We start from the raw sequence: 27208 nt of genomic DNA on the forward strand, positions 1-27208 counted from the left end.
ATGACTTGTTCTTATAGAGGACTGAGTTCGATTCCCAGCACCCACACCCATCAGCTCACAACTGCCTGTAACTCTAGCTCCAGGGGGTCCAGCAGACACACACAGTCACACACATGCATAGATAGATAGATGGACAGACAGACACATAATAAAGGACTCCTGAGAGCCTGGGTGGTCTTTGGTAGTGGCTTTCATGTTGGAGTGGTTACTCTGCCTCTGTTTGCTAATTTAGTGTGCTTAGCTGTGGACCAGGCCATTACCAGAGAGAGAACAGAATTACCAAGAGAGGGTCCCCTGGAAAGACCAGGCTCATCACGGGTATTAAAGGTGTCAGGAGTGTGGAGTTCCAGAGCCACACTTCACCTGCCTCAGTTCAACAGGAGCTTTTCTGGGTTCCTTGGAGCAGGAACGAGCATCAGTGTTTATAACCTCGGGCTTTGGGTGCGGGTCTGCTGTGTACGTGCCCCCCTATGCCATTTATCATATGGCAGACACTGGGTTAGAGATTTTGAGATAACTCAGTCTTCGCCTCTAGGGATCATCTACAGGTGTTTTAAAAGAGGCTTTCCCACAGAGTCCCATGCAGTGGTGGGACTGTTTCTCCAGGCCTGGGGGAGGAGAGTCTGGAATAGACCCAGGGGACCCTAGCTTCTAGAATGACCACAGGAACTATGACCAATCTGTGGGGTGATAGGGCAAGGCAGGTGGGCAACTCTGTGCATCTTTTTTTACATTTATTTATTTGCTTTCTATGTATGTATTTTTGTATGTGGGTGTGTGCAATTGTGCATGTCTTTTGGTTTTTTTGAGACAGGGTTTCTCTGTGTAGTTTTGGTGCCTGTCCTGGAACTCACTCTATAGACTGGGCTGGCCTCAAACTCACAGAGATCCACTTGGCTCTGCCTCCTGAGTGCTGGGATTAAAGACATGTGCCACACATACCCCCCCCACCTCGAGCGTCTTAATTTTTTTGCATTTATTTATTTTATTATATGTATATGTGGGCATGCATGTACAACTATGTATGTCTTAATTCTTTACAGTTGTTTATTGTCTCTGTGTATATGGGTGTGTATATGCAATTGTGTACATCTTAATTCCCACCCCCCCACCCCCCCTCCCGGAGTTGAGGACCGAACCCAGGGCCTTGCGCTTGCTAGGCAGGCACTCTACCACTGAGCTAAATCCCCAACCCCACATCTTAATTTTTTTAACATTTATTTTCTGTGAGTGTGTGGCATGCACATGCCACCGTGTGCATGTAGAAAGAAGGTTAAGCACAGTCTTTGGGTGTCAGTTATCTCCTCCGCCATGAAGGCCCTGGGGATTGAATTCAGGTTGTCAGCTTGGCAACAAGTGCCCCTCCCACTGAGCGGTCCCACGCTGGCCCCTCGCACCCCTTAAACATCATAGGGCCTGTGTAGGCTGGTGTCCAGTAAACACCCATAAGTCTTGCTGAGATGAATGAAATATGGGCTCTTCAGTGAGGAGCGGTCTTTGGGGATACCTAGGTGTCCTGGGACACAGGCCTCCTGGAGACCTGCTGCCCAGGATGGGCACCCCCAAACCCATTCTCCTTATCCCTGTTTTGTACCTGGGAGCAGAATTGGAACAGAAGGAAGTCAGGGAAAGCAGGCCTGGGTTGGTGGTGGTGGTGGTGGGGAATGTCCTACTTTGAGATGGAGCCATCCTGGGTGAGTCTGATGCCTCCCACCGCAGACGGCACACTCGTGAGCTCAGTAAAGAAGTCAGCTTTCTGCCAGGCAGTGGTGGCTCATGCCTGTAATCCCAGGACTTGGGAGGCAGAGGCAAGTGGATCTCTGTGAGTTCGAGGCCAGCCTGGTCTACAGAGCTAATCCAGGACAGGCTCCAAAGCTACAGAGAAACCCTGTCTCGAACCCCCCCCCCCCCAAAAAAAAAATCAGCTTTCCCTTGCAAAACCCACCTAACAGGGATCAAATCTGAAGGGCACTTACTGCTCTTCAGCTGGGAAGTTCAAGGGTGCATGAAAGGTTCCAGCTAGGTTCATAGGTAGCCCCATTGGCTACCCCTCCCCCCACTACTTTGCTCTCCACAGCCCAGGCTGGCTCCCTATCTCATCAACCACCTCAGAGTGGGAAGCCTTCCTGTCATTCCCCCAGAGCCAGTGGGAGTCTTGAGACACTCTTCTGATAGGCTAGGCTTGAGTCACCTCGCTGACTTCTGAGCCAATCACTGGCTGGAGGGCGGTAGAACCCAGAGGGCTTGCTCTGAGCTGAGTGTCCAGACGAAATTCCTTATCCTCTAGGTGAGTTGCTGCCCCCATAAGGAAGCAGAGGCCTGGGAACCAGAACGGCTGGTGTGGTGATTGGCAGGTGGCAGGAGAGCCTTTCCTTCTGGGCCCGAATGACTAGTGAATCGGTAGCAGTCATGGTCCCTGGCTCCCGCTGGCTTTTTTAGGGGCTATACTTAGAACAGATGTATCCAGAAGGGAGCAGGCAGAGAGAGTCTGCGATGCAGAAGTCATCCCACCAGCTACTCTGGAAATCCAAAGCGTGAAACCAGAAGCTACCTGGGTGCCGAACAGTGAGTGCCTGGTGGTCCTCTCCTCTGCATATGTACTGGCTGATGTGTCCTGCAGGGAGAAGCAGTGAGCTCCCCCACCCCACCCCCACAGTGCCCAGAGTACATTCTGTCCCTACATTCTAGACGCAAGTGCACCTGCTCCTCCCGGAGCCCCACAAGCTCCCTGCAAGCTGCATTTCTATAGCAAACAGGTCCAAGTCTAACAGGGGTGAAACAAAGGTCTAAAATTGATCGTGGTGATGGTTGCACAGCTCTGTGAAAAGACTAAACGCACTGAATTGTAGAGTATCTGAATTCTATTACAATGGAAGCTGTTACATAAACACATAAGCCCAGAGCCGGCCCGGAGCCTTGGGGTATGCAGACGAAGACGGTTGTTGCTCATGAGTGCGAAGCCGGGGGAAAAGGTGGATTTCTAGTTTCACTCAGTGTCACCGAGCTGTGTTTATTGGTGGCATCTGTCAGAGCTGGGCCCTGGGCACAGCGAGCTGTGAAATTAAAAGCTGCTGCTCAGTCAGGCTTGTTGCCCAGGGTCTGTATCAAGCCCAAACTGCTCCCGCACCAGGAGAGGGCGTTTCTCAGGGGAGCTTTGTGGGGACTAGGACAAAGGAGCCTGGAGGTGGCCAAGATCTGAGGGCTGTGGCATGGCCTTGCAAAGCTCTGGGGAGGTGGCAGGGAGACCTCTTGGTTGCTTGTTAAGCAGAAAGTCTGAGGATCTGGCTAACTGCCTTTACTGTTAGGAAATTGGAGCCAGGGTCTTTTAGATGCTAAAAGGTGAAAGGGCTACGTTGGGGCTGACTGGGAGCTGGAGACAAAGAAGTCAATGTCTTATCCTGATCCCCTCTGTCACCTCTATGTTGGTGGCATTTAGACTCACTGCTGCTTTTTCCCCTTTTTTCTCTTTCGTAATTTTTAATCATCTGTAGGAGTATGTGTATGCATGTGGCTATGAACACGTGAGTGCAGGGGCCTGTGGACTCTGTCCTGGCTGGTTCTGTGTGTCTCCTTGACACAAGCTAGAGTCATCAGAGAGGAAGGAGCCTCAGTTGAGGAGATGTCTCCATGAGATCCAGCTGTAAGGCATTTTCTCAATTAGTGATCAGTGGTGGAGGGCCCAGCCGGTGGTGGGTGGAGCCATCCTTGGGCTGGTGGTCCTGGGTTCTATAAGAAAGCAGGCCAGTAAGCAGCACCCTCCATGGCCTCTGCATCAGCTCCTGCTTCCAGGATCCTGCCCTGTTTGAGTTCCTGTCCTGACTTCCTTTAGTGATGAACAGCATGTGGAAGCGTGAGCCGAATAGACCCTTTCCTCCCCAGCTTGCTTTGTGGTGTTTTGTTGCAGCAACAGAAACCCTAAGACAGAGGCCAAAGCTATTGGATCCCCTGGAAGTTGAGTTATAGGTGGCTGTAAGACACCCAATGCGGGTACTGGGAACTGAACTCAGGGCCTTTAGAAGAGCAGTGGGTGCTCTTCCTAACCACTGATCTCTCTCTCCAGTTCCTCTTTCTTTATATTTGAGACAAGGGTCTCAATATGTTGTCCAGGCTGGCCTTGAGCTCAAGATCCTCCTGTCACAACCTTCTGTGTGTGGGGATTACAGGCGTGTGTAGCTAGAGTTTTCCTGACTGGCCCACAGTCAGGACAAATCTCTTTCACCTGCCAGTCCCACAGCTGCGCTCAGACCCGACCAAGTAAACACAGAGACTTATATTGGTTACAAACTGTATGGCCATGGCAGGCTTCTTGCTAACTGTTCTTACAGCTTAAATTAATCCATTTCTATTAATCTATACCTTGCCACATGGCTCGTGGCTTACCAGCATCTTCACATGCTGTTCCTCATCGTGGCAGCTGGCAGTGTCTCTCTGACTCAGCCTCCCACTTCCCAGCTTTATTCTCCTCCTTGTCCCGCCTATACTTCCTGCCTAGCCACTGGCCAATCAGTGTTTTATTTATTGACTAATTAGCAACACATTTGCCATACAGAACATCCCACATCAGGCGTGTGTCACTGGGCCTGGCTTCAGGCGACCTCTCTCAGTAGCCACAGTTCCTGGACATGATTACACTTACGTTGTTACCTGCCTTTGATAGAGGAGGGTAGAGGTGACAATATAGAGCCATGTCAGCTCCACTTCATAGACTCCTTTTCCTTTTGCAAAGAGAGCCTTAGCATCCCCTTCCCTGACGGCAGATCCGCATGGTCCCCTCTATTTAGACGGGCTCATTATATAGCTCAGGCTGGTCTTGAACTCACAAGTGATCTGCCTGCCTCTGCCTCCTGAGAGAAATGAAAACCAGATTTCTATCCCTAATGGGGTGGTGGAACTGTTTTAGGCAGTGTAGTCAGGGAAGGCCTTTGGGTGGAAGTGGAGTCTGAACCTCAATTCGGGACCCCAGAGCCTAGCAAGGAAAAAAGAGTAGGAGCCAGAAGGACAGCATGTACAAAGGGCCTGTATCCATCTGTGAGGCTGCCACGTGATACCACACACTGGGCATCTTAACACACAGGCGGGGCTGGAGAGATGGCTCAGTGGTTAAGAGCACTGGCTACTCTTCCAAAAGACCCGAGTTCACTTCCCAACGCCCACACGGCAGCTCACAACTGTCTGTAACTCCAGTTCCAGGGTATCCAACACCCCCAAACAGACATACATGCAGGTAAAAACACAGTTCACATAAAAGTTAAGATTGGAAATGAAGCTTGGTGGTAGTGTGTCCCTAATGCTCAAAGTTGAAGTCTCACCTCCTTAAAACAAATGAATGAACAAATAAAATAAATTAAAAAACAAAACAAAACAAAACAAAAAAAAACAACAACAACAAAAAAAACCCAGGCATTTCTTTCCTGTGGCTTTGAGGGCTGGAAGTCTGTGATCTAGGTTTCATCAGTGCTGGTTTCGGGCCTCTCTCCTGGTTTACAGATGGCTACCTTCCCATCATCCTGTGTTCTGTGTGGTCTTCTGTGCTCTGGTCTTCCGGGTTACAGAGACACTAGGTCAAAGACTGTCAATGAAGGCTTCACCCGTGTGTCCTCTTAACCTGAGTTACCTCTCCAGATGCAGTCATGCTGGAGGGCCCAGGGGGATTCGGCTCCAGCATAGGAATCTGAGCACATAGTTCAGTCCGTCATAGGCAGCGTTAGGCTTGGAGTATCTCAGTACTGGGGAGCTACATGAGGATGTGTTCTGTAGGTCACAGAACAGGTCCCGGGGCTAATCTGCAAGTAGTGTGTTTGGGTTTCTGTGCCTCTGCAGGAAGAGATGAGGTCTGGTTTGAGTCCATTTCTTATTCCAGCTGCAGGGCTGAGGTTAGGAAGCAGAAGGGTGTCTGCATTTCTTGCCTCATCTGAACTTTCTTTCTCTCCTTCTCACCAAGGATCAAAGGCTGGTGGGTGTCCCACCATTATGTCTCCACGTTCCTGTCTGGAGTGATGCTGACATGGTGAGTCCTCCCTCCCTGTGGAGCCAGAGCTGGGGGCTGGTACCAGGGGAAGGGGTTTCGGAAGGGCCTTGCGGGTCAGGAACAAAGCAAGTGTGAACTGAAAAACTGGGTTAGAGGCCTAGCTGCCAGGGTCCTGCCAAGACAGCTGGGAGCTTTTCTGGAGACTGTTTCACAGTTTCGGTTGGCTGGGGCAGAGGTGACAGGGAGCGGCATGAGGAATCGGAGTGATCTTCATGTCCCTTCATTTTAGAAAGGGTGATGGGTGTGACCTGGTCAGCTCAAGGACAAAGGACAGGAATCTGGGACTCGGTTTTACCTTTGAAATATTTTCTTCCCTTTCTGTTGGAATGAAAGCAAAAAAAAAAGGTGGGGGAGGGGTATGAATGAGTGTCTGGTTTTACAGCATGTCCCACCTGTGTGTGTGTGTGTGTGTGTGTGTGTGTGTGTGTGTGTGTGTGTTGTTTTTGTTTTCCAGGCCTAATGGACTCATTTATCAGAAGTTTCGAAATCAGTTTTTAGCCTTCTCCATTTTCCAGAGTGAGTGCTCAAGCCCAGCTTGCGGGGAGGGACCTGGTTTCTCAAGGGATTTTACTGAGGAGGAGGTCTCCCCAGAAAGATGTCCATCCTGGCCTGTGTGGAGGGGAGGGAAGAGAGTCCTGGCCAGAAATCTAGATCTCCCCACCACCACCACCACCACCACACAGTCTCTCGCCCTTGTCTGAACACGCTTTATCCCTTACAGTACGGACAGACATGTAATGACCCATGAAAGCACCAGCTAGAGTAGAAACCTCTGGAATTTTCCTAGGCTTGCAGTAGGCACTTAATAAATGCTTTTGGGAATGCAAGCTATGTAAGATGACGATGCTGGGAGCGGCATGCAACGTTGAGGTGCAGAGGAAGTGGCACCGTGCTGAGGGCGACAGCCGCTGAAGTGAGGTAGTGACAGAGAAGCGTGGCTGTGGTGCCTTATTAAAATAAAAAAGTAGGTCGCCAGGGTGCCCTCTCTGCCCTTCTGCTCAGCCCACCCACCAGCCTGCATTGGATAAGGACGGTCATTGGCCTTGGGGGGAGAGACCATGGCTATGTTTTCCTTGAGCCCGGGCACTGTGCTCCCCCTACAGGCTGTGTTCAGTTCCTACAGTACTACTACCAGAGGGGCTGCCTCTACAGATTGCGAGCCCTGGGGGAGAGGAACCACCTGGACCTCACGGTGGGTGAGTAACTGGGCAACAGGTAGAGTTGGGAAGACTGATCTACCTCCCTGCAATAGAGATGCATCATCAGAAGGGCACAAGGCATCATCCAGGCCTCAAAACTGGGGCCGCCATTTGTTTTTGTTTTGTTTTGAGACAGGGTTTCTCTGTGTAGTTTTGGTGCCTGTCCTGGATCTCACTCTGTAGACCAGGCTGGCCTTGAACTCACAGAGATCTGCCTGGCTCTGCCTCCCGAGTGCTGGGATTAAAGGCGTGCGCCACCACCGCCCGGCTGGGGCTGCCATTTCTTACCCCACTTGCTGTTTACAGTTCATCAGGGATCCTGTTTCAGCCACCGAGTGTGGTAGCAACAGAGTGCTAGGCCTTTCAACCTTACCCTTGAAATGCCTGTTTTTTGTTTTTTTTTTTGTTTTTTTGTTTTTTGAGACAGGGTTTCTCTGTGTAGCTTTGTGCCTTTCCTGGGACTCACTTGGTAGCCCAGGCTGGCCTCGAACTCACAGAGATCCACCTGGCTCTGCCTCCCGAGTGCTGGGATTAAAGGCGTGCGCCACCACCGCCCGGCGAAATGCCTGTATTTTTTAAAAAATAATTAATTTGTATTTTCTGTACATTGATGTTTTGCCTACGTATATGTTTGTAGGAGCATCTCCTGGAACAGGAGTTACAGATAATTACGAGCTGCCGTGTGGGTGCTGGGAATTGAACCTGGGTTCTCGGGAAGAGCAGCCAGTGCTCTTAACCACTGAGCCATCTCTCCAGCCCGAAAATGCCTGTGTTTTTTTGTCTGAACTTTATAATATACACAATATTAGGCTGGGTGTGGTGGGACATATCTGAAGTCCCAGCTGTTTGGGAGGCTGAAATGGGAGGATCACTCGAGCCCAGAAATTTGAGGTCAGCCTGGACAACAGAGAGACCCTGTCGTTTTTTTTAAGTAGTCACACCCACGTAACCTCTTCACTCTTCCCACAGAAGGGTTCCAGTCTTGGATGTGGCGGGGCCTCACCTTCCTCCTGCCTTTCCTTTTCTGTGGCCATGTGAGTCCCCCTGTGTGTGGGTACCCCTGTCAGGGATGACCCCTGGGAACAGAAGATCTTGGGGGCTCCCCTCCCTCACAAGGTATCTGTCCCCAGGTATCTGGGATGAGACAGCCGCCCATACAATTATCACCCCAACCTAGCTCCCTGTTGGGGTGTATTTAATGTCTGAGCCTGGGAGTCTGGGAGCTTCTCCACTGCTTGCAGCCATAGTGGAGGATAGGGCCAGTCCCTCCGAAGGAGTAGCGGAAAGCCTCAGGTACACACACTACCCCCTCCCACCCCGCCGCCGCCTCCCCATTTCCTCAGGATCTAGGGGCAGTAAGGATCTGGCCCTTCAGACTTGCGGTGTTGTGTCTGAGACACTTGTGATTCCATGGGCTGGGGGTGTCAGTGTTGCGGGTAGTTAGTCTTGGATGCTGGGGAGCCTGGTCCATCTCCCCGGCTTTCCACATGGATCTGCAGGGAAACTGATGGGTGAGTGGTGCCTGTCTCCCTGTCTCCAGTTCTGGCAACTCTACAATGCCGTCACGTTGTTTGAGCTCTCCAGCCAGGAAGAATGCAAAGAATGGCAGGTACATGCCTACATCTGTCTGTCTGTCTGTCTGTCTCTCTGTCTGTGGGTAGGGAGTAGGGGGCTTGAAGAGGGCTGGGCTGCTTTGGGGAGGACCCTTCCGATCCCTTTTTCCTTGGTTCTCGGTTCCTGCTGCCTAGAGTTCTCGGCTGCTGGGGCCTGAGAGGAAGTAAGTAGTAGGAAGGAATTCAAGAGGTCAAGGGGCCCCTCAGTGTCGTTGAACCAAGGAGGATTATTACCCCACTCCTCCAGAACCCCACCTGACCTTGGGGACTCACCTTATCCACCTACCTCCATGCTTTGCTGGTCCTTCCTATGGCTGTGCTAAGGGTCTGCGGCTGAGGTTAGAGGCAGGTTCCTCCACAGGGGAATTGACTCAAGCTTCTCTTTCCTCCCCCGCCCCGGGCATTGCTGGGTGCTGCACCTCTGAATGGACCAGGTATTTGTGCTGGCACTCACCTTCCTCATCCTCTTCCTTGGCAATTTCCTGACCACACTCAAAGTCGTGCACACCAAACTCCAGAAGAACAGAAACAAGACAAAGCAGCCATGAGCCTCCGGACTCTTGGGCCTGGGGGTCTCGGGACTTGAGAAGACTGCTGGAGACAGCAGTCAGCAGCCTAGCTGCTGGGCACTGGCAGCAGCATCTCAGGGGCCAGCAGCAGCACTGGGAACAGGACCAAGGCCCTGGTCCCTGGCCAGACATGAGGAATGTGAGGGCCGCCTGCGTGCGCACAGTATGGACCTGCCCCAGCGCCCTATTTATAACGTATTTAACGCCGGGTCTTCCCCCACGTCCCTGGAATCTGCGGCCTTCCCTGCAGCTCTGGGTAATGGCAGCGGCCATACCTGCATCTGTCTTCCAGGGAGGGGCGAAAAGCCTCAGGGAAACCCCTCATCCTGCTCCTTTCATTTGAACCCCTCCCTGGGGTTTAGATGTGCCTCACGGGGGTTGGCTTTAGCTGACCTGCTATTTGCTGTGGCCCAGGCACCGGGTGGAATGAAACTTTCAGCATCCTGTGGAGCCTCCCCTCCCTGGGCCACCATCTGTTGTAAGCCCCCCCCCCCATATCCCCCACCCTCTGTGATGAGGGAGTATTTAAGTTCTCAGAGAACCTGCCTGTCTCTTGCTTTGTGTCTCCTGGACCGCCTGCCTGCTGGCCACTGGGGACAAGGGGCGCAACCTACTCAGGACCTAAAGAGATCTCTTCCCCTCGGAGCAGGTGGCAGGGTTTTAAGGATGGTCTCCACCAGAGGGCGCCCAGCCTCTGGGTTGTTTGCGTTCCAGTGGGCCCTTAGGGGTTTCTCACTGCCGCCCTTCATCATTCAGCCTTCCTTCACAAGCTTGCTGTGAGTCCTTGACGTAGGACCTAGACCCAGTGTGACTGGAACTTAAGCCGGTGGGAGGTCATTCATCCCCTGCCTCTCTCCACCTCAGAGGGTCTTGTATGTGTGGGAAGGGCTGTTGCGACCCCGTGAGATGCAGGCAGCAGCCAGGGTGGAGGTGCAAACAGGTCCAGCTGAATGTTCTGCCTCTTCCCACCCATGGGCCTCCGCTGCCCGCTCAGACCCGACTTCACAGCTGGCGTCCTCGGACATGCTTCATTTGGTCCTTACAGGAGTTTAAAATTCTTGAGTTCTGTGATAAAAAAACAAGATCTCGCCCCTCCCACACTGAGAGTCCACCTGAGAATCCAGATTTCTGTTTACCTTACAAAAATGGAAAGACCTGGCAACATTCCCAAAGGGCAAGATCAGGCACCTGCTCCTGTTTGCCACAACCGGCCCCTGCCCTACCTCTGTCCTTGGTCTCCTGTCCTTGGGTCCCTCGGCCTGTCCTTCACAGGTACCCAGGACTGCCCTAGATGAGGAGTCAGCAAACTTTTCCCATTAAAGCCCAGATGATGAGTATTTTAGGCTTTGTGGGCTAGTCCTGTGGTAACTCCAGCCTGCAGGTGTGGAGCAGAAACTGCCCTTGTCTAATCGTGGCGGTTCAATAAAACTTTATTTACAAAAACAGGCAGCAGCCATGTGTGGCCCACAGGCTGTGGTTTGTTGACCTCTGCCCTACATACACGATAATTTATCCACAAGGCCTTGGATTCTGAGAGAACAAGAAGTCCTTGCTTGGCTCTGCAGGGGACAGCAGGGCCTTGGGGAAGGGGATCAGAAGTCTCTTTCCTTGGCAACCTTACTTTATGGGCTGAGTCAAGAGGTATTGGGACAGATGGGCCAGCCAAGGCCATGGTTTCTTGGGAGATGCTGACTTCCTCTTGGGGGCGCTAAAGCCACCTGGGATACTTGGCTTGAAACGTTCTGAACCGCAGACCCTAGACTTTCCGGGAGGAATGTCAGAATTCATGAATCTTCCTGTTGTAGACACTGGTGGTCAGCAGGTCAGTTCTGGAAAATTGTCCAGTGTAGCCAGAGACGGCCATGTCAGTTCTGGAAGGAGACAGGGACAGTCCATTCCTGAGCCCCACATCCTGGTAGAGGCAGAGACTGGGGTGGAAGATGAGGAACTTGACTACTTAAATGACCCAATCCTGGCCATCGACAGATGGGGAATGGTCTGAGGAGAGAGCCCATTTGCCTGAGGCCCCCGATGGGGGCATGGGCACTGTCCACCAGGGGTCCCCAGTGGAAGTCAGCTGGGGCTTTGGAGGTGAGACCTGGAGCAGGGTTCAGATGGGAGGCCTGGCTGGCCTGAGTATATTTTGACCTTTTGAGAGACTGTTTCTTCTCCCCTGAACATGTGTCTCAGGCCAAGACAAAAGTCTTGAGTGTGGTAGAGAGGGAGCAGCTGGTGCCAGCCCCATGTCCGGCTTGCTGCCTGTGGTCTCCTGATAGGCTGTGGCCCCGGGTTCCTGAGGGGAAGAAGGGATAGGCTGGAGGATGTCGCTGAGCCTATCTTAGGAGTTCAGGGAGACCGCATCAGAGGAACGGGCTGGGGACTCTGTGAACAGCATTGCATACCCGCATTTGCCCACATCTCAATGCCCTTCTGAGTTCCAAGCATGAACTGGGTTTGGAAAGGGAAACACGCGCATGGCTGGGATAAGAAGGAGCCGTTACAAGGGCCCTCCTGCGACCTGGGGACAAGTGCCAGTCCCAGGGGCAGAGGAACATGGGTGGGTCTGGCGCCAACCATTCACCATGGAACTACGGCGTGAACCCAAAGGGGACAGTTCCAGAAGGTTCCAGGAGTCTGGCCCCAGATGGCCAGGCACTACGGGGCTCTGATGGGGCAAAATCCCCCAGTCGGGTCCCTGGCCACAACAGTTCCACTCGGGGCTGTCTGGCCCAGGGTCACAGCAGCAGGCAGGTCCTGTGTTTTTTCTGCCTCTGTGCTTTCTTCAGGGCACTGAGGGCCACTTTGGCAGCTTCCCTGAAGACGTCTTCCACATTCTCCCGAAACTTGGCGGAACATTCCAGATAGAGTGCGGCTCGCATCTTTTCGCAGGCAGTCATGCCCTGCGAGGGGGTGGGGGGAGGCAGTATTAATTAGATGAGGGCCCGGTGCCTCCTGACCACACACACCCACACACACACCCACACACACCCACACCCACACACACCACCCTGCCCCCAGAGTCTTAGGAGTTTGGGCTAGCTTTGGAGGCTCTCCAGAGCCGGAAAACTAGCTTGAGTGCTGGCCAGTTTGGGGTTTGCATGGCTGGATGGAGGAAAGCCCTTGCTGGCCCCTACCTGCCCTCTTCCCTGGCTTTCAGCAGAAGGGGAGCTGAATTCTGAGAACTGGGACTAGCTGCATCTCAGGCTTCTGTTCCTTGTCAGTTCCAAACTCAATGACCGAGTTTGCTGGTGAAGTGAAACTAAAAACCTTGGTTTTACCATTATTAGTGCCTATTCCTTTCTATTTATTTGAGACAGGGTCTCACTGTGTAGACCAGGCTGGCCTCGAACTCAACCTGCTTCTGCTTCCTGAGTGCTGGGATTAAACATGCGCATCATCGTACATAGACTATTAGTTTTTGTTTGTTTGGCTGGTTTGGTTTTTTGAGACAGGGTTGCTCTGTGTAGCCCTGGCTGTCCTGGAACTCAATCCGTAGACTAGGCTGGCCTCAAACTCAGCCCAAACTTAGATCTGCCTGCCTCTGCCTTCCGAGTGCTGGGATTAAAGGTGTGCACCACTGGGCGTTGGTGGCACACGCCTTTAATCCCAGCACTCAGGAGGCAGAGTCAGGCGGATCTCTGTGAGTTCGAGGCCAGCCTGGGCTACAGAGTGAGTTCCAGGACAGGCTCCAAAGCTACCCAGAGAAACCCTGTCTCAAAAAACAAAAAACAAAACAAAACAAAAAAGGTGTGCACCATATTAGGTTTTTTTGTTTGTTTGGTTTTGGTTTTTTGAATGACTCCTAAGGCACTCCGGTTGAGAAGACCAAGGCCTAGGTGGGCTCTGGCTCTGGCTGTTGAGGGTCATGAAGTTGAGTGGTAGCTGGGCCCCCGGCCCACCTGTGTGTAGGTGATTGGCTCCAGCTGGGCTGCCCGGAGCTTCCGCAGCTGCTCCTTATCCTTCCTCAGGTCTGTCTTGCAGCCGATGAGAACCATGGGGGTCCCTCTGCAGAAATGGGTGACTTCAGGGAACCACTGAGGAGGGAGAGAGCGGGGTTATCAGGGCAGAGGTCACTCTGCCGCTGACCCTTACTCTCAAGAGGCAGGCGGGACTTTACCTTGATGAGGACATTGTCGTAGCTGGTGGGGTTCATGACATCGTAGCAGATGAGAACGAGGTGTGTGTTCTGGTAGGACAGAGGCCGCAGTCGATCATAGTCTTCCTGCCCTGAAACCAGAGAGGGATCAGAGACATGAATCCCCGTCTGCCTGGGGTCCCTGTCTGGCCTTTGATGGGGTGGGGGATGACCTCAGGGCCTAGCTTCCTCATTTATAAAATGGACAGGACGGGGAAAGAGGGAATAGATGATATGCCGTCAAACCCAGGCGCTCAGCTGGACTGATACCGAGAACTGTAAACTGCAGCCATACTGCCGGAGACGGGAATGTTCCCTCGCCTGTCAAGCCTGAGACTCAGATCTGGGATTTTTGCCATTCAGATATCTCCAAGGCCCAGAAGCATGTGCTGGCTCCAGCCTCCTTGGTTCTGGGGCAGCTGCCTGGATTCCTCCTGCCCATTCTTGCAAATGCTAATGAGGTAGGAACAGGCACATTGATGATCATGTCTCACAGGGGCAGTCAGCTCCCATTGCACCTGGTGCCCACCTGGGGACATGTGACAGTTCCAGACACAGCCTTCCTTAGGCCCAGTCCAATCAGAACCTAGAAGCTGGGCCTGGGTGTGGCACATTATGCTTTTGTGAAATTTGGAGGCAACTCAATTTTTATATTTTATTTACTTATTTTCTTTCCTTTTTTTGGAGCTGAGGATCAAACCCAAGGCCTTGTGCTTGCTAGGCAAGCGCTCTACCACTGAGCTAAATCCCCAACCCTGTTATTTATTTTCAAGGGTTTCTCTGTGCAGCCATGGGTGTCCTGGATCTCCCTCTGTAGACCAGGTTGGCCTCAAACTCAGAGATCCACCTGCCTCTGCCTCTCAGGTGCTGGGATTAAAGGCGTGCACCACCACTGCCCAGTTTGACTTAGGATCTTACTATGCAGTCCTGGCTAGCCTAGAACTTTCTATATGGACCAAGCTAACCTCAAACACACAGCCACCTGCCTGCCTCTGCTGGGTGTACCTGCCTGTGTGCTGGGCATACCATCATGCCAGAAAACGTGTTTTGTCAACCGTTTTAAACTTCCAGAGAGACTGCACGGGAGAATGCAGAGAACCCTTCTGAGCGTTACTGTTTGTGTGCGGCTCACCTGCTTGGTCAACTGCACACAGGCAACCCCCATTGCTCTCATAACAGAATGCCTCAGAAGAGCTTGTCCTGGTCCTGGCACCAAGCCCAGCAAGTCACACTGACCCTGTCCTTGATCCATTCTGAATTCAGGTTTCACCCACTTCACCAGAAAGGTCAGCTTTTTTTTCCCTAGTCCAGGATTACACGCCACCTTGAGTCACCATGCAGAGGTATCTTTTAAAATTCCCACAGAGGATGGAACACCTTTAGAACTCATCAGTGACCCTCACTCAGCTGCCTCTGTATAAACGTGATGTCCATCTACTACAGGGAACATGGAGGTCCAGGAGGCGCCTGTCCAGCCCTGTCCTTATTTCTGGGTGGTGCCAGCCTGCACTCCAGTTAGTCAGGATAATTTACACTCTTGCTTCCCCATTGGTAACAGGGCACAGGTCCCCTCTCTCCTGCCTGGTTTTACATCCTCAGCCAGCTCCACCAAAGCACCAGAGGCAGGAAAGACACAAGTTCAGACCTCAGCTGTGTCCCTCACTTGCTGTGTGACTTAGACAAGTCACTTGTGGGAGCTGAGTCTCCACCTAAAACATCAACATCTTTTTTTTTGTTTTGGTTTTTTGAGACAGGGTTTCTCTGTGTAGCTTTGCGCCTTTCCTGGATCTCGCTCTGTAGACAAGGCTGGCCTCGAACTCACAAAGATCCGCATGGTTCTGCCTCCCGAGTGCTGGGATTAAAGGCATGCGCCACCACTGTCCGGTGATCAACATCTTTTAATTTTCCTTTCTTTCATTTATTTCTTATTCTTTCTTTAGTTAAAAAATTTTATTATTTGAGAGTTGCTTTTTTATATTTTTCATTAAAGCAATTTTTAAATTTAAATATTTTTTGATCACATTCTTCCCTTTCGAACTCATACAACTTTTAAGTCCTTTCTCAAAAAACAAAAACAGTACAACAAACACCCCCAAAACCAAGAAAACAAAACCACACACATGCCCCCAAAAAACCCAAACTGTAACCAAATAAAAGCATACAAAAAACCCCAATGGAGTCCATTATATATTGGTCAACTCCTGAACACGAGGCCTGTCCTGGAGCGGCTGATACACCCAGTGCCACACTATTGGAGAAAAATGATTTTCCCTCTCCCAGCAAGTATAAGTGATAGTTCAGTTGCTAACCTTTACCCTAGTGGCTAGGTTTTCATTCATTCTCTCTCTTTTTTTTTTTATTGTCTTAATTGATTTACTGGGACTAGAGAGATGGCTCAGCAGTTAAGAGCACTTGCTGCTCTTCCAGAGGTCCCAGGTTCTGTTCCCAGCACCCACATGGTGGCTCACAACCATCCACTACCTCAGTTTCAGGGGATCTGAAATCCTGTCCTGATGTCTGGGGGTGCCAGACACACATGTGCACACAGTGGAGGCAAAACACCGATACACATAAATCTAAACAGTTTTTAAAAATGAACTTCTTTTGGGGGCATGGAGAGCTAGCTTGGTGGTTAAGCACACTGGCTAGGATCTTTCTTGCAGAAAGGACCCAGGTTAAATCTGCAGCATCGAACTTTTCAAACTTGACTTATTTCATAGATAAGAGTGTTTTGCCTGAATGTATGTTTATGCACCACATGCATATGGTGCCATCGGAGTCCAGAAGAGGGCATCAAATCCCCTGGGACTGGAGTTACAGATGGTTGTGAGCTGTCATGTGGATGCTGGGACCTCTGGAAGAGCAGCCGGTGCTCTCGTTCTCTGAGCCATCTCTCCAGCCCCTTTCTTTCTGTTTGTTTTGTTGTTTTTAAAGACAGTCTCACCATGTAAGCCTTGGCCGGTCTCAAACTCAGAGATTCAACCCCCTTCTGCCTACTAAATGCTGGTATTAAAGGCATGTGGTACCAGGTCAGACTTGCCTTGTTAACTTTTTTTTTAACGTGTGTGTGTGTGTGCGCGCACACACACACACACACACACACACACACACATCTATATGGGGTGATTTTTGAGACAGGGTTTCATGTATCCCAGTCTGGTCCTGAACTCCTGACCCATCTGCCTCCAACTTCCAAGTCTTGCTGGTATTACAGGTACATACCAGCCCATCCAATTGGGGACATGGAAAAGTAATAAAACCTGTCTTGTGGGATGCCACCAGCCAACATCCTTCTAATGTGTGGGGTTTATCAGAGTATGCAGCAGCCATCGTGACAGCTGGACCAGGGAAAGCATCCATGCTATTCTTCAGTCCAGGCCCCCTCCACACGGGAGAAAGGGGTGCTTGACTTCAGCCTCCCTCCCCACAACAACTAGGAGACACCCCTTGGGGGACACTGGGGCACTGGCTCAGGATGTTACCCCACATATGTCCCTAGGCAGTCTTGTCTCTAAATCTCTGTCAATGTCTTTCTAGGCCTGTGCATCCAACAGGGCAGCTCCCCAGCCCTGTGTGACTATTTGAATGTCAACTAATTAACAAGACAGAATTGAGTTCCTTGGTTGCAGTAGCTACATTTCAAGTGATTAATTGCCATGCCAGGCTGGCAGCTGCCACTGCAGAGAGTGCTGTGCACAGCTTGGATCTGTCTATTGCTTGCTAAGTGACCCTACCCCCATGCCATCTTTTTAAACTACCAATGGCTTCTTCCTTTTTTTTTTTTTTTTTTTTTTGAGATGTCTCATACAGCCATGGCTGTCCTGGATCTAACTAAGTAGACTAGACTAGACTGGCTCTGAACTCACAGAGATCCACTTGCCTCTGCCTACGAGTGCTGGGATTAAAGGTGTGCACCACCTCACCCAGCTACCAGTGGGTACCACCTCTTCCCTGATCTCCTGCAGTCCTTCAGTAAAGTCACTTGCCACCTGGCTGCTGGATAGATCTGAAAACAATATTCTGGTTAGGCTGCTACACTCAGTGCTCCCTAGCCCCCCTACTGCTTGACACGGGAGTTTACTATACAGCACACGCTGATCTGGAACTTTTGAAGGTTCTCTTGCCTCAGCTTCCCTAGTTCTGAGATGATGGGTGTGTAGCACCCCAAACAGCTTTGTATTTTGTGTGTAAACATCCAAAAAGCAAACATATTTGCTTTTTCACAGTATTCATCGTCTCTCTACTTTTAAATTCTTTTTTCGAGACAGGGATTCTCTGTGTAGCTTTGTGCCTTTCCTGGATCTCGCTCTGTAGACCAGGCTGGCCTCGAACTCATAAAGATCCGACTAGCTCTGCCTCCCGAGTGCTGGGATTAAAGGCGTGTGCCACCACCGCCCAGCCAAAATAAATCTTTTAAAAACTGCATGCTATAAAAGGTAAAAGTAAGGCTGGGCGGTGGTGGCGCATGCCTTTAATCCCAGCACTCGGGAGGCAGAGCTAGTCGGATCTTTATGAGTTTGAGGCCAGCCTGGTCTACAGAGCGAGATCCAGGAAAGGCACCAAAACTACACAGAGAATCCCTGTCTCGAGGAAAAAACAAAACAAAACAAAAAACAAAAACAAACAAAAAGCTATTAAAAAAAAAAGCTATAAAAAAAACCCCACGAGCTATGGGGGCCATTTTCATTCATAACAGGTGTGAATGTTTTGCCTGCATGTATTTTTTTAAATTTTATTTATGTGTATTTGTATATCTATGTTACATCTCGTGGCCAGAGAGGGTGCTGGAATCCATGGAGATGGAATTACAGGCAGTTGTGAACTGCCTGAGGAGCAAGTGCTTTTAACCACTGAGCCATCTCTCCAGCCCTAGGTTGCCTATTCATCTTTAAGGGTTCTTTACAGGGGCTGGAGAGATGGCCCAGCGGCTAAGAGCACTTGCTCCTATAGAGGACCTAGGTTGGATTCCCTGCTCACCACTGCCTATAACTCCAGCTCCTGGAGATCCAGTGCCTTCTTCTGGATTCTAGGGGTACTTGCCATCACATGCACACACCCACATACAAATACATATACACACATACATACTAAACATTAATTTAAAATAAAGAAGTACTTGCTACTCTTGCAGAGAACCCAAGTTCTGTGCCCAGTACTCACATGGCTCAGTTAACTCTAGTCCCAGAGAATCTGATTCCCTCTTCCGATCCCCTTAGGCATCAGGCACACATGTGCTACACATAAGTACATGCAGGTAAACACTCATACACATAAACAGTTCTTCAAAAATAGATGCCCTTAATTACATCCCAATATGAAAGGGAAAGTATAAATACAGTCAACCTAGTATCTTTGGATCCTATGTGTGGGAGCCCACAAAGGCTTCCTAGTGAGATCTGAGCTTGTTTTACACAGCAGGGCTGCATTAGGGGATAGCTTGACCATGTGTGTGGTCACCAGGTGATTGGAACGGTCTGCACTTGACTGTGCTGGGGGGAGGTCTTTTGCTCCATCCCTTGGTATTCCTTTAAAAGCCCTTTAGTAGAGACAGAAGGGGCTGGTGGGTTTTGACCCAGGCCCTCCCGAGGCTAGCCTATGTTTCTAAGTGTCTCTCTCCTCTATATTTCTATCTAAGTATTTCTCACTTCTCCCTCCTCAAGAGTACCCTGGAGGAAAAAGTGGGAGCTGATCTCCCTCACCTATGTCTACAGAAGCAACTTCCACTGGAAACCTTCAGAAAGAAACACTGTATCTGTACTGAACAAATACAGACTTCTTGTCACATTCCCTAAATAATACAGGTACCAACTCTTTACATAGCACTGATACTGTATCCTGAGTAACCCAGGGGTAACTGAAATTCAGGCTATGTGACGATGGATAGTGTACCATTTTCTATAAGCATCCTAAATTTGAATCTCAATGAGGTATGGATGGGGGTCTTGGAACCCATCCTCTGTGCGTACTGGGGGGATAACTATACTCAGATTTCATATACAGGGTCTCGGTTTCACAGATGAGAAGCAATTTACCTAACGACACAGTCAGGAGCCAACCCCAAACCTTCTAAGTGGAATTAATACAAATTAACAGCTTTTATTTTGTATTGTGTAAAGACACGCTCTGGGCCTTTAAGTTGTAGATGGGGTTAGGGATGGTGTGCATAAATCTACAATAACAAACACACTCTGTTCCAAAGTTTTGTCTAGAGGGTTCCACCAACAGTTACAAACTGAGGTCCAGGTACTGTGTCTTTCTCTGCATGTCACCTGCTGTGACTCTGAAGGACACCTCCTCTGATAGGCCCTCCCTGCTCTTAGCATGGCTTCCAAGTGTGTCCCATGCTGCTTGGCTCAGACAGGTTCCTGTTTACTGTCTCCATGTGGCAGGGCACACTGTGAGGACAGAGACACTATGAGGACAGAGACTGGCCACCGCTATCCTTATGAATTCCCGGCCCCCAGGAGACATTCAGGAAATCCTAGCTAATGGTTGGCTGGTTGTGGCTCAGGCGGCAGCAGAGACGAGGGCCGAGATGTGCTGGGCTGAGCATCTACAGCTCCACTATTACCTTAAAGTCAGAGATACGGGAGAGATGTGGGTGGAGTCGGGTTGCTGTGGGCTGGAAAAAGAGGAACCACAGTGGGCGGAGAGTGTTCACACACACTGCTGTTCCCTCTTCCAGAAGGTTCTCTCAACAGGTTGCAGCTGGCTGGTGCTTTCTCTCTCTCTCCCCACCCCACCTCTCTCTCTCTCCCTCTCTCCCTCTCCCTCTCTCATTACTTTTGGGTCTATGCAGAAATGTCACCTCCAGGAAATCTTTCTCAACCACCCTGAACCAATGGCCTCTTGGTGTCTATCTGCCCCATAACAAAGGTTTTCTTTTTTTTTCTTTTCTTTTGCTTTAAAATACATCTTACCATCTGATGTCACATGACTTTTATGACTTTTGTTTCTTCCCCTAAGTAGGGGGGCCCCTGCAAGCCTTGGAAGTCAGGTGAGCTCAGGAAAAATCGAGTGAAGAAAGGGAGAAAGCTAAGTCCAGCGCTGAGCGCACACAGCCCTTTGGTGGTGTCTGCCTTTGACTTCCTGACCCAAGTTAATCCAAGCAGCACCCAGGAGGTAAACTGGCCAGGAGAGTTCTTGTTAAGAGCCCAGGTGGCTGAGGGGAGCAGCCCCGTCAAGGTCACAGTTGGGCAGTGCCAGACAACTTAATTCCCACTGCCAAGGTCAGCTGCCTGCCCAGTAAATCTAAAAGCACCCAGAGTCCCCCACAAACGCTTTCCCACTAGGAATAAATCCCACCTTCAGCTTCCTTATCTGTGACATGGAGCTTTAAAGCAGGTGAGTCTTCTTCAGGACAGTGAAGACAAAATTACTTAATGAGAGTGACGTTTATCTGTGAATGTTTACCCCGTCAAAACGCTTTTTTAAAACTGAATTTTGGGGGCTGGAGAGATGGCTCAGTGGTTAAGAGCACTGGCTGTTCTTCCCGAGGACCCAGGTTCAGTTCCCAGCACCCACAGCTCATAACTGTAACTCCAGTTCCAGGGAATTGGACACTTTTACAGACATACATGCAGGCTAAACATGAATGCACATGAAAAAAAAAAAAAAACCCTTAATGTTGTCATCAATGAATGGGTCTGTGCACTTAAGAACGTGGGTGCCTATGGAGTCCAGGAGAGGGTATTGGAGCTCCTAAAGCTGGATTTCCAGGCAGTTGTGAGCCGCCTGACATGGATGCTGGGAAACAAACTCGGATCCTCAACAAGTGTAGTATACACTCCAAATCACAGAGCCGTCTCTACCCCTTTCCTTCCCATTCAAAACAATTTATGGGATGAATTTATCATTCCGCACAACCACACCACACAAGGTAGTCATTAGTTACCTACCTTTTCCAGCCAGAGAAACAAACAAAAAAACCCAGACAGGTGAAAAGACTTACCAAAAAAGCTGGTAGACTCTGCAAATGATAAAGGGTATTCAGGTGCTTTTTGTTCAGTCTCCCCCAGAAGGCAGCGGGGAGAGCTTCATTTCTGTTCACCCGTGATAGCTAATCTTGGTTGTCAACTGGACACATCTGGGAATCGGGAACCTGAGTTGACAATTGCCTCCATCAGATTGGCCTGTGGGCGTGTCTATGGTGCCGTATCTTGATTGGCCAGTTGATTGAGGAGGGCTAAACCCACGGTAGGTGGTGCCCACTGAGCAGGTAGTCCTGGGCTATGTTAGGAAGACAGCTGAGCAAGCCAGTAGATAGCGCTCCTCCATGGTTTCTGCTTCGGTTCCTGCCTCTAGTTCCTGCCCTGGCTTCCCTCAATGATAGACTAGAGCCTGTAAATCTAATGAATCCCTTCTTCCTCCAGAGTTGCTTCTGTACAGCAACAGAACACGAAATTACGACAACACCCCAGCCCTGGCAAGTTTGACAGGAGAATGGTGGCATAAACAGCCGTCTCAAGAAAAAAAGGGGCCTTAGTGAGGAATGGGGGGCCAACTGAGACCCTATTTCCTTCTCAGGCTTCATTCTGCCCGGCATGGCTTTTCTTAGGATTCGGTGTGGGCCTTTCATAATAAACACAAGGAATTTGAGCCGGGAGGTGGTGACGCACCCCTTTAATCCCAGCACTCGGGAGGCAGAGGCAGGCGGATCTCTGCGAGTTCGAGGCCAGCCTGGTCTACAGAGTGAGTTCCAGGACAGCCAGGACTACACAGAGAGAAACCCTGTCTTGAAAAACCAAAAAAATACAAGGAATTTAGGTACTGCTGCGGCCCCGTCTACCCTGGAGGGTGGGTACTGGACACCCTCTCTGGACTGAATCAGCGGCAGGCATGACTTGGACACACATTCTGGAGCCTCGCTAGAGCTTTCCTTCCTAAGTCTTTTTTGGTTTTTCGAGACAGGGTTTCTCTGTGTAGCTTTGCGCCTCTCCTGGAACTCACTTGCTAGCCCAGGCTGGCCTCGAACGCACAGAGATCCGCCTGGCTCTGCCTCCCGAGTGCTGGGATTAAAGGCGTGCGCCACCACCGCCCAGCTCCTTCCTAAATCTTAATACCCTTATCTGGGAGAGAGTGACCGGCTCTGCCCTGATTTGGAAACAAAAGGACTTAGGGGCTGGACAGAGGTGTGACCGCTGCTATTGTGGTTACAATACCGAAACAGAAATTGCCAAGGCAGGTGAATGACCTGGGTGCAAATTCCAACCCCTGAATCTCGGAACCCCTTAAGGGGGCCTCCCACCCACTAGGTTGGTCCGGTATCCTGTTTTGCCCATGAAGAGGCCAAGTCACAAGCCCCAAATCTCCTTCATGCCCTGGGTTCTAGGGAGGGATGGGGCTATGGGCCAGGGCTCCTCTGAAGTCCCGCCCATTTTCCTGCAGTTTGTGAGGCAGGTGGAAGTGAGGCTGTCACCCCACCTGACGTGCTTCCTCTGTGGAGTGGGGCTTTCCCTTGACAACGTTCCTTTTCCGGGACAGGGTCCCTGAGACCTACAGCTGTGTTGAGGGGTGGCATGTCCTCAGGACACAGTGCTCCCCAAATCTACTGGAGGGCAAGAGGTGACCCGTTTTGACCAAAGCATTGGTCAGAGAAGGGGTGTTGCTGGCGGTGTGCGAAGCGGAAGCTGCTGAAGGAGGAACCCACTTTTACGAGCTTTGCTAGGGCCCCCTTTACCCCCCTCTTTCCCTCCTAGGGACAGGAAGAGACAGGGAAGTCCCTTCTTAACATACGACAATGGTACCTGACTTGGCTTACTCTAGGCCTGACGTGGTCCCAGCTCCAGGGCTGTAATGGCCCCTCTTGTCCTGACCCTTTGTCTTAGCAGCTGTTACCCTCCATTAATTCTCTCACACAGCTCCCCATGCCTCCATGCGCCTCTAAGACTAGACGAGACTCTCTGGGTGGTGTCTGAACACCCCCACTGCCACCATAACACCACCCCTCTGCCTAGGAACCTTCTGGCCTCACCACAGCTTCCTGTCTGAAGATGTCAGGGCTCAGGGGAGGCCACTAGGGCTGTGGGTGCTAGGGCCCCACCCCCTCTCCCTCCTGAGCACCCAGTACTTGGTAGAGGACTGTGGTGTCTCCGCTTCCGCAGGATGGAAGCAAGCAGCCAGACAGGCCTTACATGTGGGCCCTGTGGGCATCGACGTAGCACTCACTGCCCATGGCTATCGTTCATTTTGGGTTTGGAAAAAATTCAACTTTCTGGGGTCGTTCCTGTCCCATAACTCTGATCAGTGCTGACTGGGATGGCAGGTCCCTCTCCCCAGTTCTAGAACTTTCTTTTTTCTTTTTCTTTTCTTTTTTTTTTTTTTTTTTTTTTTGGTTTTTCGAGACAGGGTTTCTGTGTGTAGCTTTGCGCCTTTCCTGGAACTCACTTGGTAGTCCAGGCTGGCCTCGAACTCACAGAGATCCACCTGGCTCTGCCTCCCGAGTGCTGGGATTAAAGGCGTGCGCCACCACCGCCCGGCTCTGTTCTAGAACTTTCTATGGCATTTCCTAGAGCCATTTCTAACTCGGGTCATTGCCCACACCCCCTTAGCCTCCACATTTCTCTAGTCTAGACAGTTACTGGCCATCGTCTTTTTCCCCACATTATCCCAAGACCCAGCCACAGGTAGAGCTGACTCATCTCCCTGATAATGAATTCATTTTACTCCACAGTCACTGCTAGAGCCTCCTTCTGACAAACACCGCGCACACACACGACCCAGCTTCATAAGCATATTGCTCACCGGCCAGGGAATTTCCTTCAACCATTAAGACTTCCCCAGTCACCCGAGTGACTGATAACATGCCACTCTTCAACATAGCTCTAGGACTTAGGAATCTGTCCCGGAAAAAAAAAAAACAGTGGATATTCCTTGAGAGGGCACCTAGATTCTCCACCCCCTACTGAAGGAGCTGGGGCCAGAGCCATGTGTGATAGTGCCTATACCTCAGACAGCTAGGCAGGAGGATGGAGAATTGAAGGGCAGCGTGGGCTGCTTGGCAGTATTTGAGGTCAGCTAGAGGAACAGAGACCCCTGCCTGGAACAAACAAACTCAGATTGAGGACTGGGAAGGCAGTTCAGTGGTAGGGCTTAGAATGCACAGGGGTCTGATTTTCAGCCCTAGCACAAAACGAAAAAGAAGTCTAAAGTGCTGAGCTGCCCCAAAGCCAGCCCGCCCCTTGGTTTTTCGAGACAGGGTTTCTCTGTGTAGCTTTGTGCCTTTCCTGGCACTCACTTGGTAGCCCAGGCTGGCCTTGAACTCATAGAGATCCGCCTGGCTCTGCCTCCCCAGTGCTGGGATTAAAGGCGTGTGCTATACCACCCGGCTTTGATTGAATTCTTTTGACTATTTTAGCTCTGATGAAAGATAAGGAAAATGAGGCTTGGATGCCCCCAGTGCCACAACTGAGTGGAAGCAAGTCAGGGTCTTGGTCTGACTCCAAGCAGGAAGCAGAAAGTTACAGACAGGATAGCTCAGTACACCACACTATCATCACCACCTCCCCATGACAGCCGCTGGGGTCCCCCTCCATCCCTGCACAGCCTCTAGGAACAAACTTGTTCTAACAAGCAGCAGCTTTCTGAACCCTCATCATCATATCGCCTGACATGTCCTTCGGGCATCTTTTTCCAGAAAACATCCAAAATGGTCTCCGCTCTGGTCTGGTCTGAGGGGAGAAATGGTCCTGAACAGGGAACTTTGGGATGTGTCAGGAAAGGCTGATGGCAGAGGGAGGCAAAAAAAAAAAAAAAAAAACAGACTTCCTGGCCCCTCCTGGAGCTGCGGGGAGGCATGCAATACTTCTGCTCAAAGAGTACTTCCCCCAAAGTGTGGTCAATGGTCCTGTCCCTTCCCCGGCTCCTGGATCAGAGGCGTGTGAAAGTAAGTTTTCCAGACAGACTTTTACTGCTCTCTGGGCCACACCTCAGAATTCCTTCCTCACACACCTGGAGTTGGAGGAAAGGGTGGGTGGGGAGCCTCAGTGGGCCACTCAAGGGGTAGGGAGTCTCTCCAGTAGAACTTGCCCACGACAGGAATGAGGTAGAGGTCCGGGGTGGGGGTAGCCCTCTCCTGATCCTCTCCAGGGGGTGGTGGGGTGGGAAGAATGCCTGGATTGGGGCTCCATTTAAGAGCAGAGACTTTGCCTCACGCACACAGGGATGGACCTAGCAGGGAAGGGGCACTCAGTGACAGTGTCGTGGTGCCACCCAGTCACTAGACACTGAGTCACCTAGATGGGTGAGGCTCCACCTGGTCCAACCTTTACCCTGGAAATGCTCATGACACCCCAAAGGGAACCCCAGTGTTGGTGAACTATGAGCCGGAGTCCTGCTCTTTGAGGGGCTAGCAGCAGGAGACAGAGCCTTATTTTCATCCATTTCCTAGACTTTAGGTTCTTTTCTAAAGTTCCTGTTTCTTCACAGAAAAACCAAGAAAAGACAGATCGGACTGTAGCCCCAGGATCCCAGAAGCCAGGGACACAGGAGGAGGTCCACTCACAGGACCTTGGGGGTCTCAACACAGACTCCTGGACTCACAAGCTGTGCTCTAGAGAGCTTGCTAACGTAAAACTACAGGACCCAGAAACACAACCCATTGAAATCCAAGCCCCAGGGGACTCAAATCTAAGACCACAGTAAGGGAGGAATTCTGTAACACTGCGAGGTACAAGTACAGCCCCACGTTTTCTAGAACCGCAGGAGAGGAACAGGGCTGGAGAACAGAACATAATGCTGGGGGGTGGGGGGGGTGCATCAGAGTTCACCTCAACCTATTACCTCCCCTTAAAGCTGAGACCGCAGAGGTCCATTTGCCTTTCAGGGCCTCCCAGCCAGCCAGCTCCCTGCAGAGACCTTCTGCCTTGGTAGGGTATCAGGAAGGGAATGCCCCAGCAAGACAGGGGAAACCCTTGGGGATGACCACGGGGGACCCACTGGGCTCTGGTGCACTCACCAGCAGTGTCGTAGAGGTTCAGGGTCACCTCCTTGTTGCCCACGGTCACACTAGCCGTGTACTTCTCAAACACCGACGGGGCATAGTGCTGTGAGAGAGGAGGAGGTCGGGTTGGTCTTTTAAGGGGTGCAAAGGAGGCTCAGAGTCCCAGACAGCTCCCTCCCCCACAACTGTCTAACACCCTCACTCCATCCAGCTCCGACCTGGCAAACCACTGGGCCCAGGAATTCTCAAAGGGCTGCCTGAAGGAGACACCCAGGACTGCACGGCCCAGACTTTGGGCCCTGGGTCCTGGCTGGAGGACACCCCTTGTTCCTTGCGGTCCCAAGCCCCTCCTCGCCCCCTCCTGCCACCTACCAGGCCTCACCTCGGGAAAGGAGCCTTGGCAATACACCATGAGCAGCGACGTCTTGCCGCAGCCGCCGTCACCCACGATCACTATCTTCAGCTCCTTCCTTGCCGAGCTGGGGGCGGCGGCTGGGGCCGGAGCACCTCGGGCGTCCATAGCCCAGAGCCCCGGAGCGCTGGATGCTGCGCTCTGGCCGGAGCCCAGTTGAGCGACAGGGAGGGGGCGGGGCTGCGGGGCGGGGCCACGAGGCTCCGCCCCTCGGGCCGCCAGCGCCACCTCTGCCAGGCAGCCTCCCGGGTTCACCTGCCTGCCTCAATTACTCTCTGCTCTGGTCCCGCCCTGGGTTTTTGTCTCTCGGTC

The 27208-nt window shown here is 51.3% G+C and overlaps 2 protein-coding genes across 2 annotated transcripts in view; one reads left to right on the forward strand and one right to left on the reverse strand.

Annotated features, from left to right (window-relative positions):
- Positions 1-9954, forward strand: part of Tmem120b (transmembrane protein 120B) — a 42522-nt gene extending 32568 nt beyond the window's left edge. Inside the window, exons 7-12 of the mRNA XM_059249173.1 lie at positions 5942-6007; positions 6483-6544; positions 7132-7224; positions 8197-8261; positions 8768-8836; positions 9275-9954. Of these exons, the coding sequence (XP_059105156.1) occupies positions 5942-6007; positions 6483-6544; positions 7132-7224; positions 8197-8261; positions 8768-8836; positions 9275-9388 (469 nt within the window). The 3' untranslated portion in view covers positions 9389-9954. The remainder of the gene's footprint in view (positions 1-5941; positions 6008-6482; positions 6545-7131; positions 7225-8196; positions 8262-8767; positions 8837-9274) is intronic.
- Positions 9955-10654: 700 nt separating this feature from the next.
- Rhof (ras homolog family member F, filopodia associated) lies at positions 10655-27007 on the reverse strand. The gene is made up of 5 exons (XM_059249172.1): positions 26867-27007; positions 26500-26587; positions 13527-13636; positions 13309-13443; positions 10655-12309 (listed from the first exon to the last, which is right to left on the reverse strand). Exons 1-5 carry the CDS (start codon positions 27002-27004, stop codon positions 12145-12147), a joined length of 636 nt encoding a protein of 211 aa, XP_059105155.1. The 5' UTR covers positions 27005-27007; the 3' UTR covers positions 10655-12144.
- Positions 27008-27208: the final 201 nt, after the last annotated feature.

The sequence above is a fragment of the Peromyscus eremicus genome, chromosome 23 (assembly GCF_949786415.1).
Source record: "Peromyscus eremicus chromosome 23, PerEre_H2_v1, whole genome shotgun sequence".
Classification (NCBI taxonomy): Eukaryota; Metazoa; Chordata; class Mammalia; order Rodentia; family Cricetidae; genus Peromyscus; species Peromyscus eremicus.